Genomic DNA, 13,269 nt, shown 5'->3' with positions numbered 1-13,269 from the left:
CTCAAAAACACGTGAATTTGTTGAAGTAGTGACATTGAGAATATAAACATAGTATGCAGTGGGTATTTGAATCATTACATGTAAGCTAACCTGAGTTGACAAGAAGACATATTGAAAAGCACCCGATAATTCGCTACTACACTATACACCATATAACTCAAAATCAAATAAATTTCTAATTTAGGTTTAGTCGGGAAAGGAAACACGATATTATCATTTTACGCTATATATTGTATACGCATATACTGTTATTCTAATATAAAGGAATAATGTGGTTAAGTGCTTATATAACGATATATTGTACATGTGGTTACATTATTAGTAATACATGGTGCTGATGGAAGTTCTGGAACATACGTTCCGTTCAGACATTGTACAGTACTAGGACCTTCTCTTAATGCAGGTTCCGTGCAACTTAGTGTGATGTATTCTTCGTGTGTGTACGTGACCCTTGACTCAGTCCATTCCAGATCAGTTACGTTTTTATACATACAGCTCGCTAAAAAAGCAAATATATTACATCGTGACATATTTGCTTTAGTCACCGTCAGAAATTAGTGCATACAAACCTCAAATTGAGGTTTCATTTGTTTGGATATTTGCACGCTATAGCGCATGTGGTTTTTTGCCAATTTAGTATTTTTTTAAACGCGTGTAATTTTCACATACCATAACAAACTGGTACTTCTTTATCCCATGACCCATCGTCTTGACACTGTAATGCAGCAGCAGATGATATCGTGTATCCGGTACCACACGCATATGTTATTGTTCTCCCCGGTTTTGCAGGAAGTGTGCCTTTTACTAATTCTCCGTTATCAGGTGTACCTGGGTCTTCACATATGCCTGTACATTGAAATGGCCAGTGTGGTAATTTGAGATTGTTCTGACAATTGTACGTGTTTTTCATGTTAGTGTCTCGTCTAATAAAATATTAGTATCAATTTGTTGGCATTTACTACAATATATATGCATATATGTCAGACTGAGTGTTGTGTGCATAAGTTCACAATTTCGAATACGAAAAATCTTTATCGTAGGATTATTTAACACATTAATGTGCTTTGTTGCCAATTTCGTATTTTTTTAAACGCGTGTAATTTTCACTTACCATAACAAACTGGTACTTCTTTATCCCATGACCCATCTTCTTGACACTGTAATGCAGCAGCAGATGATATCGTGTACAATTTACCACACTCGTACGTTATTGTTTGTCCCGGTATTGCAGGAAGTGAACCTCCTACCAATTCTCCGTTATCAGGGTTACCTGGGTCTTCACATATCCCTGTGCATTGAAATGACCAGTGTGGTTATTTGAAGTTGTGTTCGACAAGTGTAGGTGTGTTTTAAGTTATTGTCTCGTCTAATGAAAAATTACGTATAATATAATCGTATCAAGTTGACATATAATATATATATATATATATATATATATATATATATATACACTAGGTGTCAGTGGCGTGTGCATGTCCAAAACAATCACAGCGTCGAAAACGAAAAGTCTTTATCGTAGTAATATTGAACACTCAGTGTGCAGCTAACCCTCATGTCTGGAAACATTGTGTGCAACTCAAGCTCGTATATTTCTCGTACTGCGAATACTTGTACTAATAATTTCTTTGTTCTTTGTAAATTGAAGCTTATACACTAGTACATTTCTCGTATGATAAAAACCCTGTAACCATTGTGTAAATATAGACCGTATTATACTTACGCTGGCACTCTGGATTACTGGTGGAAAAATTAAATTCCGGGTTCCACATTACAGAAAAATCGGAAAAATCTAACTGGCATGTATACGTATCAAGACCGTTAACAAGTTGAAAGCCGTCGTCACATGACAGTGTAGCATAGGCTTGGATATTGACAAGTCACGCTACCGTTCGTCAGTACTCCTGGGTCTGGACAATTTTCTACAAAAACGAAACAAGATAACATTCAAATACAGGGATGACAATTTTTTAAACTCTTGATAGTTTTCCGTGTGAACAGTAAATATTATAATGCTAAATTTCTTTTCTATAAAGATAGGGATCGCGTCCGCAAAGATTCTCTACCTCTGTGGTGCTCAGATGTATTTATACGAGAATACTTTAGTCAAAAAATTACGACAACAGAGCCAAGTTACTACTTTTAGAATGGCGGCCGGACGGGAAATGAAAACACGCATACATTAAATAGTGAACTTGATATAGAGACTGTGATATTATTCAAGTAATACAAACTTACCAAAACAGAACACTGAGGACTCTGGATTCTCTGACCATATTCCATTTTCACATATCAATTCAGGCCCACCAAATAGACTGTAACCATCGGTTGAATTACTCTGGTCACATGCAAGTGTTAAAGTATCACCATCATTATATGGCGCTGAGCCGGAATAAATCTGTACTCTGGTTTGTAAAGTGCCGGGTGTGTGACACGCTGAAATATACACATAATACGTATATCGAAGTGACTGTCGCATGTACTTACAATAATGTGTAATTTTTTCCACTCGGTGTGTTAGTTATATTCATCACACATATTATATTAACTATTAACATTAATAGCATATATCGTGCGACATATATGGGTATATTTTATTTTAACTACCACGACTACCATTTACAAGATCCATCAGAACAATTACAAGACAATTGAAATTCTGTCGAAAAATGTAACTACTGTTAAAATTGCAATATCAGAACACGTTTACACTCATTAATATTAGATATATAGTTTAATATGTTATAACAACGGATTATGTATGATGGTTTATCAACTGGGCATATTAGTATAGTAAGGGGAAACAGATTAAATGAGAAAGGGTTCTCAAAAAAATTAGATGAATTAGCAAATGTCGTGTTTTTCCAATAAATTATATTACAGTTTTGATTGGAAGCAAGTAGTTTTGTTATTTTGCCTAAGTTCCTCAATTTACTATTTTTGCGTCCAAAACACGTATAGAAATTAAATCAAATATTATACATTACCGGTAAGAATAATGCTAAGTTCAACGAACTGTAGTTAGACGAGTACGATCAGCCGATTAGATTCTTTCATTTCATCGGTAAACGTTATAACTTTAGATTGTTGCACTTACCACATGTTATTGTCGTGCATCCTATGAGTGTACTGTCGCCATCAAATCCATCAAGCGTGAAATTTGTGTTAGAGCCCTGTCGTAGTTCAGCGCATACGTACGTAGCACATGACGTGAGTGTCACCGCGTAATCAAAATCGAATGTGATAGCGCCACCTGGCGTCAGATGCTGATCTGCCTCCTCTTGCGATAAATTGGAAACTGATTCCAAAAACCGTGTAGCCCCAGAACTGGAATCGCTGAGAAACACTTTAATAACCCAAAGATTGCTCCCAGTAGCACCAGCTCCAGCACTACTACTTATAGCATCCACAACTAATGAAAGTGTTGACTCTTGTGTCGGTATCAAAGGTAGGCCACTGTTGACTGTCGTCACAACTTTAGTAATTATAGTACCTGTAATATGACAATATATATATTTGATATTTGGTATATTAAGGTAAAACTATCATCATTTCTGACGTTATCAGATTTCACATGATTTCACATTTCACATTTGATTGTAATCCAACTCACTTCGACATAAAGGTACCGAGTTATCCCACGTTCCATTATAACATGTGAGAGTAGAACTGCCTATCATAGTTTTCCCTCCGTCACACTCGTACTCAACGGAACCCGCGTGTACGTAACTTGCACCGTCGACTTCTCTGCCATTTTCTGGTGCGTTGGGCTTTTGACAATTTACTATAAAAGAGAAAACGTTTAAAGAATATATGTCTATGATCAATTTGCCATTCGAGCGTCGAGTGTTTGGCAATTTGCATATCAATCAGCTATTTGAAATACGCCCAATTGATTTAATAAAAAACGTGTAATTTAAAAAATGAGAGGGCGCTTGCAATTATTTGTAGTCATACCACACACTTCAAAACCTACACTGATGTATTCAAATCAAGTAGTTTATACTAGTATATGATGGGGAATACACTCAGACATTATTTCTCATATCTTAATTACAAGTTTCATTGAAACTTACAGAAACATAATTCTGGTGGAAGAGCTGTTTGTATATTACCCCCGACCGTCCAGTCTCCGTCGTCGCACGTGAACGTGTCTACACCGTACTTCGTGGTATTAACACCACACGTAAACGTAACTTGATCACCTGTCTCATAAAATGAACCATCTACTGTTGGATCTGGACTTCGTGATCCTAAACTTGGATTTCCAGGATCCTGACAAAGTTCTGGAAAATAATGTTGTACAAAACTATTTTATAGATACAAGTATCACAGTGAATATTTGTAATACTACACAGACACGACGTAATGAGAACGAAAATTCAAAAATAAGTATGTTGAAAATTTCAAACCTTACATATGATATGTTAAATTCAAAACCATTCCAAGTTAAGGGTTCTATAACTCATTAAATTGGATTGAGAAAACACTTGTGCCATTGTTCAATACACTCCCAGAAAAAGTAGTTTACCTTTGTATTGTATTGTATTGTGTTGTGTTGTATTGTATTGTATTGTTTTGTGATTTTTGATTTACGGGTATGTAAAACGAAATTACATTAACGGATGTAACTGATAACTTTTCCAATGAAATCCTTAGCACACCGTTGGCAGGCCAGTCACACTGGTTCTCACCACAAGAGATTACGATCCCCCCTGCCAAATGCTAAGAACAACTGAAACTAATATATACATATTTACATGAAAATTTTCCACCTATGCGCATCTGTTTGTGCAGGAGTTTTACGACCGTGTGCCTTTACTGACATCAACCAAACTTGTTATATGGGAAGTTGGCACCCAAGGCTCACAGGTGCTACACCTTGCCCAAGGGTGACCTGGAAGTAGTTGTGGCAAAGGGTAAACTCATTCTCCCACGTCCATAGACTCCACAACCAGATGTAGTTTAAAATCTTGCCCAGGACACATATATACATATTTAAATAAACGTAAACGTTGCCTTTAATAGGTAATACCTCACACGTGAGGCCGAGTTGGTGCAAGGCTTTTATGACCGTATGCCCTTACTGACGTCAACTAAACTTATTATGTGGGAAGTTGGCACCCAAGGCTGACAGGTACTACACCTTGCCCAAGGGTGACCTGGAGGTAGTTGTGGCAAAGAGTAACCTCATTCTCCCAAGTACAAAAACTCTACAACCGGATGCAATTTTAACGTCTTACCCAGGACATGTCCAATACAACTGAAAACCGACTAAGTCGTGAGGCCAAACATGTAATAATTCGGGGAGCGCTGAAAAGCACTGCGTTCACCCGCGCGTTCATGTGCCCACTGGTGACATGGAGGCTGCTGTGGCACATAATAACCTCATCCTCCCAAATTCCAATGGAAAACTAAAACAATAAAAGCACAAAACAAGCAGAAAGGAAAAACGCGCGTATGTTTGTAGATAATCCACCAAGAGGACGAAACTCCTGGCTCCAGTGCGTGTTCTAAACTTGGTTGTGCATTTCTGTACGTGAGTACGTAAATTGCAATATTTGCCAAGACAATAGTATGTTATAGATTAATGCGGAGCTCATTATCCTGAATGTGGCGTTCTCCACTGTCCATGTATTGTTAAACTTAGGCAATAGGTTCATAACGCGTGAATATTTATATTCCGTTTGAGTCTTGACCTAATACTTTGTTTGAAAATTTCGAAAGGATCACTAGACCCTTTGTTTTGCCGCTTGTTACGACGGCTGGAGTGAATCGCAACTTTAGCCATGCACGCTAAGAAGCAAAAAATGATTTGTGCCTGGCTAGAATGAAACTGTTTTGAGCAACGGGGTGGTAATATTATGAACCACCAACCAGGAATCCGAAAGTCTTGTTGAACCAGACGAGATGCGATGTTCGTAAAAAGGTAGAGTAGGTTATCATTAGACGTGCAATCAAAAAAGATATGTTGAAGAGTATCGACCTCATCACAGAAAGGACACTTATCAGAACTTTTCAGACGGGCTTTGAACAGAAATCTCCCAGTTGGAAACGCACCATGAGAGATACGCCACTGCAGGTCCCCATATTTTCCAATAACTGGTGCTATATAACAATCATGGAAATTGGGCTTGGCATTTTCAGGTAGACTCAGTATGTCACGTCAAACAGTATCTAGTTTTTGTGAATGATGACTGACGTAGAGAACCTGAATTAGATATTTATAAATTGCACCCCTTTCAAATTTATAAAGTGGTAAGTTAAGGTCATCAGAAAAGTGGAGTTGAAAGCTGAGGTGTGAAAGAGAATGGTTGCACTCTTTTTTTACTTTTGAAATATGTGTTGGTTGTGTCTTTCCATTCAGTGGGGATGGAATCATGAACAACCTTTATACTGAGCTGAAGAATACGATGGGAGTGGATTTTAATTCTATCTGCCAGATCAGCAGCACCCAACCAAATATATTTTGTTTCCCCGACAAGGTCCCTGACTTTGGTTACTCCTGCATCCACAAAGTGTCTAAGTTCAAACGGTTCATTTCTTATGGGGTTTAGAATGAGTGGATTGTGAAACAGTGGTTCGTTGAGAATATCACTAACGTTACTATCATTAAAATTACGCATTTTATCAACAGACTTCCAACACTGAAGGAGTTCACAATAAAAGGATGGCAGATGACGTAGAGGTGCCTTAATGTTGATACATAGAAGTTGACTGGCAAAGTGCTCATTACTTACTTGGTTAAAAAAGTAGTCAGTGAATTTAAAACAAGGATGGTTATGGTTGCTGTACAGGTATCTTTGAATGTAACCAAGACGCATAGCGCTGATGCGCGTTGGGAGGTGCGTGACGTTTTGCCCACTTTTTTCCAAGGGGGGGGGGAGGGTACAGTGTTTCGGCAGAAACCCAATGTCGGCCTTGCCAAAAGAATTCAAGCAACAATCTCTGCACCTTCAGAACTACGTCCATGGGTGGTGCTAGGCTGTTAATACGGTACAATAGCTGTGAAGAAATCAGGTTATTAATAACAAGTGTGCGCCCTCTGTAGGACATGCTATGAACGAAGTGATTCCAGAAATTAATTTTATTATTCACTTTTGACACAAGTTCATCCCAGTTCTGGTCGGTATATGTTTGGCTGTTCCCAAGATAAACACCCAACACTTTCAATCCCACACTGTTCCATTTGATGTTAAGGGAAGTGTCAGTGTTGTTGCGCCAGACTACCAGCCCATAGCCCTTCAGATTTTTGCAGATTTATTTTTGAGTTTGATGCTCGCTCATACACTTGTAACCAGTGAGCAATTGAACTAAAGTCCTGTTTACGAGTTATGAAAAATTCAACATCATCAGCATAAGCAGTAAGCTTACAATGCTGTTTATTGCTGTGTGGTATGACTAACCCTTCAATATTTTTATCATTTCTGATTTTCTGGAGTAGTGGTTCAATGGCTATAACGTAGAGGGCAGTGGACATTGAACAGCCTTGTCGAATACCCCTAGCCACTGTGATGGGTGCAGTGAGGGCGCAATTAACGCGAATCAGAGACTGGGCGTGTGCATAAAAGAATGAAATGAAGCGGTCACCAAAACCAAAGGCATAAAGAGTGTTAAAGCGATAGCTATGGTTTATTCTATCAAAAGCCTTTTCTTGGTCTAGGGCAACAATGGCCAGAGGAGAGTTAGTAACGTTGGCATGGTCAATGCTGTCACGTAGGAGATTAATGTTATCATGAATGTGCCTGTTGGGAACGCTACAAGTTTGGTCTGGGTGAACAATGGTGCCAATGACCCCGCGCAGTCGCAGTGCAAGCGTTTTCGTGAAGATTTTATAATCACTGCATAACAGACTCACTGGTCGCCAGTGTTTTAGGTTGGTGACATTACCTTGTTTAGGAAGGAGAGTAACAACTGCTCTAGTACAAGATAGAGAGAGCGCATTTTCGTTGATGGCAGCAGTAAAAACTTCACACAGATCTCTCCCAATAATATGCCAAAACGTTTGGTAAAACTCGTTTGGTATCCCATCAATGCCAGGCGTACGCCCATAAGAAAGCATTTTGACGGTAGTGCTCATTTCGTCAAATGTGATCGGTTCGTTAAGGTCGTCACGGTCGGTTATTATTAAGCTTTGGTAGGCCTTCAAAAATGTTATTTTGAGCCTCGATGTCGGTGTTATCAGGAGTGTACAGGTTATTGTAAAAATCATGTATGAGTTTGCGAATTTCAGTTTGATTTTCAGTGAGCGTGTTATCTTGGCGCCTGAGCTGAAAAATCGCCTTTTTATTGCCATTCTTTTTCTCTAGCTGGAAAAAGGAGTGACACACATCACTTTCGTTCAGAAACTGATATCGCGCACGAGTAGTAACCCCAGTATTTTCATGTTTAACGGTGCATTGCGGGCAGTAGTGCGTTCAATGGCTTGGATTTCCATTTCCAAAACGTGTTTTTCCGTTTTGTGTTTATCTTTTTTAAATGTGCAATATTGCTGTGTTAATAATTTGATTTTGTTTTTCCCGATGTCCCACCACGCCTGGATATTCGCATGATTGTTTCGGAGCGATTGCCACTTCGCCCAAAACTCAGTGATAACAGCTACGTATTCATCATCTCCCAAAATCCCGGTGTTCATACACCACACAGGACTCTTATGTTTACCACCGTCTATAGCGATGATGATGCTGACAAGAGAATGATCAGAAAACGCTAGCGCACCATTACTGGTATTGATATTTTTAATTTTACCGCGCAAGCACTTGCTGATGTAAATTCTATCTAAACGCACCAGCGTACCACCACGACCCCAAGTAAAATTCAACGTGTTACCATGGTGCTGACGCCATGCATCACACAGTTTGAGGCGATGTATGACAGTTTTGAGCAGCCTGGCTGTGCGCATGTCAGGTTCTCTACCTTTATTTCGATCTATTTCAGGTTCAGTAGTGCAGTTAAAATCTCCTCCCATTATGACAGGGTCTTTGTTTAAATTACTAATAAAATGTTCAAGCTTCGAAAAACATTCCATGCGCTCAGCGCCGTTGATGGTTGCATACATATTTATAATGTGAAATGAGATATTATTTATTTGAATATGGGCGTGCACAACGTACCCAGGCATGATTTCATACTGTGATAAAATATTTACGTTTGCTGCTGGGGAAAACAAGATAGCTACACCTGCGCGATTAACAGTGCCATGAGAAAAAATACCAAGGCCACGCCACACAAGTTTCCATATGTTTTCATCTGATGCACGAGAATGCGTTTCCTGTAACATATAAAAATTGCAGGGGTGGTCACGCTTAAGATATTCAAATACACTATATCGTTTGAGAGCATCCCGACAGCCATTAACATTGTATGTTGCGCATGTTATTGAGCTTGCCATCATGAGAGTGGAGTTTTTTTAAAAATCGGCCATAAAATTACCAGTTCTCAGGCTGATTTGTTGTTTTATTTTTTTAATGAGTCTGTGAATGCGCGCTTTGTCTGAAATGTTCAATTGTTGGGAGTTTCGGTAGTTCATTAGGTGTCTAGCAAGTATCTTAAGATTGGGACAAAATTCAAAGCACTTGTCTATGAATCTACGAGAATGCAGCGTGGACACCAAAAACTCTTTAATATTTTCATTTGATATAGCTGTTTCATTACTCTCAGTACACTTTGAAATCTCGAATTTCGTAGACCCTTCATTGTCGCTACATTTACTAACAGTTTCCTTCATTTCAACATTTGTTTGATCTGGTAGATTTGGTGTGTTAAAAAAGTTTTGAGACTGATCGGTTAGCCCACTTAAGTCAAGCAGGATAGCAGAAAGTGGTGAGTAGCGCGGGGATGTAGCAGTGAAATCAAGTGAGGGGGATGGTGGAAATGAAGACAACACAGTGTCATCGGGCTGTGGCACAGGGTTGCACACTGTCACATTGGCATAAACATGTGGTTTGGAGGGCGAACAGGGTGGGGGAGGCGAAGGTGATGCAATGAGCGGGGAAGGAGGGGTTTGTACCCTCTCTTCATCAATTGAAATATTTTCTTCAATAGTTTCTATTTCATTTTCATTTTCATTTTCGTGTGTGCCCTTTCATCTTACATGAAAAGTAAGTCAGTTCATCGGAGGAAACATAAATGTTGTATGTTTGACCTTGGAAAGCAATAGGCAATAAACCATTAATATTTAGATCTTTTAAATGAACATAAACCTGGCGGCGAAAAGACTTAACGTGTTTTAGTGTTGGATTTTTACACCCGAGTGGGATCGCTCGCACCGCGCTCATAACACGCCCATAGTTGGCCAAGGCGTCAGTAATACATTTGTCTGGCAAAAAAGGGATACATTTGATAAAACAATTTTAGTTGAGGGACGGACCAGAGGTTCGACCGACACATGTAAATCTCCAACATCAATGCCAGCGGCAGAGACCATATCAACCCATGAGACATTAGACAGAAAAACGATAACAGATCGATTCATGCGAGAGGCCGCCACAATATTAGTTGCCCCGACCAAGTCAGCAATTGCCTCCACATAGGTTTCGACTGGGATTCCATCAATATTTTCACACCTTATCGCATGATTTCTCGTTAACTGACTTGTTGACGTTGAAGGTGGTCGTGTGTAAGCGGCAGCCATCTTGGTCGCCGACCACCTTGCCAAGGCAGAGGCAAGAAACACTCCAAAAAGCACCAAAATAAGTTATAGTAAACCAGAAAGTTACTCACGTAGTGACAATAACAACAAAACAGAACGCCTATAGCAAAAATCACAACTCAGATGGAAGCAAGACACCAAAACCAGGCGAAAACGTACGGAGCGCTGTAAACGACGTGCTCACTCGACCAGTATTGTATTGTATTGTTTGTGAATTGATTTAGTAGTAACAACATAACTGAAACGCAGTGAAAGTATAAGATATTATGTCCGTTATCATGTTCTTTCGGTAGTTTATAATAATATCGTTCATAAATAACATAATTATTTAAGGCAGAATAAATTAAAAAAACTAATTTTCACACATGAATAATATAAAAGTCAGTCAAAATGTTAAGAATGCAATACTGTAAAATGACTAATATTCACTGGGTTTAAATTTCACTCATTTACCATTTCAGGCATATTCAGTGGGCTTTAAATTCACGGTTTCGTCATTTAGATAATGTGTTCTATGCTAAATTTTACATATTCACTGGGTTTTAATTTAGCGCATTTTTCCAGTCAGCGAAATAAGCTAAATTAAAACCCAGTGAATAATTACCCCCTTTACAGTATACTACACTGGGTTAATTATGCATAATCAACTATTGCGAAATAAATTGAGAGTGTGAAACAAATCAATGCCTAGACATTCATTCGCAAATTATCACAGTCGATGATGGTCTTAAATGCAATTATATTACGTTGCTGGATTTAATACATTTAAGCTAATTTGAGTGCATCTTCCACAAACATGCCTGACATGTAACTGTATTAAACTGACTTACTTACGATTAATTGGGAACACGGCATATAAATTATGAAATACTAGCACAGAATTTTAATCAATAAAAAAATGTCAATACAGAATATACTCATTATTCCAGATTTTTAATTTGCTCGTGACTATATTACAATAATTCATTGAGCTTTACTTGTATTTGAAATTCCTTTTTATAACAAAGTATTAATTTAATTCAGCATTTAAACAGTAACGTACATGTCATTTTAGGGGTATTCGTAACATATGGCTAACATAAGGGAATATGAGATTGATGAGAAATTCCGTTTTTAGCTCCGCTGTAGACTTTGTGGAGTGGAGCTTACCATATGAGTGATTGTCCGTCGTCGTTCGTCGTCGTCGTTGTCGTCCGACGTCTCGTCCATCGTCCGTGTCAATGTTTTTCTTTTCCGTCTTCTTCTTGAAAAAATACAAGCTTGAATGTTTTGATACTTGGTGTATATGTACCTTGGGTAGACCTCTCTCATATTTGTTCGTTTTATGATGATATCTTCAATTCTCTAATTTTGGTGAATATTTGTGTCATTTTTAATTCTCTAATTTTGGTGAAAATTTTTGTCATTTTTGGTAAAAAGTAACATTTTCAACTTCTTGTTAAAAACCGCAAGTCCAATTGCTTTGATATTACATATATAGGTACTACATATGGACCTCTCTCAAATTTGTTCATTTCGTGATGATATCTTTAATTCTCTAATGTTAGTGAATATTTTTTTTTTATTTTTGGTAAAAAGTGATATTTTTGACTTCTTGTTGAAACCGCAAGTCTGGTTGATTTTATATTACATATATAGGTACTACACGTGGACCTCTTTCAGGTTTGTTAATTTTGCGGTTATATCTTTAATTATCTAATTGTGATGATTAATTTTGCTGAAAAGTGATATTTTTTAATTCTTGTTGAAAACAGCAAGTCATGTTGCTTTGATACTATACATATTGTTCATTTTTTAATGATATCTCCTGTTCTTTAATTGCAATGTGCATTGCTAACAGCGGAGCAATCTCAGCCGACAGGCTGCTTGGTTATAGCTCAGTGTGTACTTTCGATTTATGGTGTTACATACATAGGAATTTCCTTCTGAAATTCGAGACATATTCGGGGACACCGTATGCACCATCTTATTGTGTTTAGGTTTCTAACTATATGTAGATAGATTGCTGTCACAGTTCAACCATACAACTACTTACTTGCGCAAGCGGAATCACCCAGCGTCGGGGCTATACTAGATGTACCCATAATTGTCAAGCAGCTATACCCTGTATTTGTAGACACAAAACCATTATCACACTGTACATATATGAAATCACCAGTCGCCAGCACAGTGCCGGGTGACGTCACCACGGTTGTGTCGTTACACGATCCATCTATCGCTGTAGTGTAGCAATCCACGTTAGATGGATAGTCTGGAAGGACACAGTTCGCTGTAAAAACAAGTAATAAACACATATGAAGACGCTTAGGGGGAGACCGTGACAGTTACACACACTTTTCGTCAGTTTACCAGAGACTTGAGATACTAAAGACCATGATTCACCTAACAACAATGTAGTAATTAATACGTCATGGTGCATGGTACACAGTAATACCAGGGAATGACGTGACCATCACACGTGTACGTTTTGTGTCACATGAAGTGTTCAGTTGGATCATACAGACTATGGCAAACGTGTGTATATAAAAAATACGAAAGTTACGAATAACAATTTTATTTCTTATTATGTCATTATTCCCTGGTCGATTTTGATGCAAGAGTGGTCGAAATATAATTTGAAA

The 13,269-nt window shown here is 38.2% G+C and overlaps 1 protein-coding gene across 1 annotated transcript; it reads right to left on the bottom strand.

The window, feature by feature from the left end:
• Positions 1-1,147: 1,147 nt before the first annotated feature.
• LOC146734035 (complement factor H-like) lies at positions 1,148-12,992 on the bottom strand. Its single transcript, XM_085508493.1, has 7 exons — positions 12,684-12,992; positions 4,074-4,283; positions 3,611-3,781; positions 3,095-3,490; positions 2,236-2,433; positions 1,721-1,919; positions 1,148-1,288 (listed from the first exon to the last, which is right to left on the bottom strand). The coding sequence occupies exons 1-6, from the start codon at positions 12,940-12,942 to the stop codon at positions 1,840-1,842; spliced, it is 1,314 nt and encodes a 437-aa protein (XP_085364619.1). The 5' UTR covers positions 12,943-12,992; the 3' UTR covers positions 1,148-1,288; positions 1,721-1,839.
• Between the last annotated feature and the right edge of the window lie 277 nt (positions 12,993-13,269).

This window comes from Saccoglossus kowalevskii, chromosome 15 (genome assembly GCF_978046115.1).
Source record: "Saccoglossus kowalevskii chromosome 15, keSacKowa6.1, whole genome shotgun sequence".
In the NCBI taxonomy this organism is placed as follows: Eukaryota; Metazoa; Hemichordata; class Enteropneusta; family Harrimaniidae; genus Saccoglossus; species Saccoglossus kowalevskii.
Note: the sequence above shows the minus strand (reverse complement) of the source record. Positions and strands in the feature narration are given on the sequence as shown.

What these genes read in the sequence shown, in the direction of transcription:
- LOC146734035 (XM_085508493.1), bottom strand. Translation starts at nt 12,942, where the DNA reads ATGTGTTTATTACTTGTTTTTACAGCGAACTGTGTCCTTCCAGACTAT. An exon ending in GGGTGATTCCGCTTGCGCAA is followed by an intron (nt 4,284 to 12,683) that starts GTAAGTAGTTGT and finishes ATTATTTTCCAG; the next exon opens with AACTTTGTCAGGATCCTGGA. An exon ending in TCCACCAGAATTATGTTTCT is followed by an intron (nt 3,782 to 4,073) that starts GTAAGTTTCAAT and finishes TCTCTTTTATAG; the next exon opens with TAAATTGTCAAAAGCCCAAC.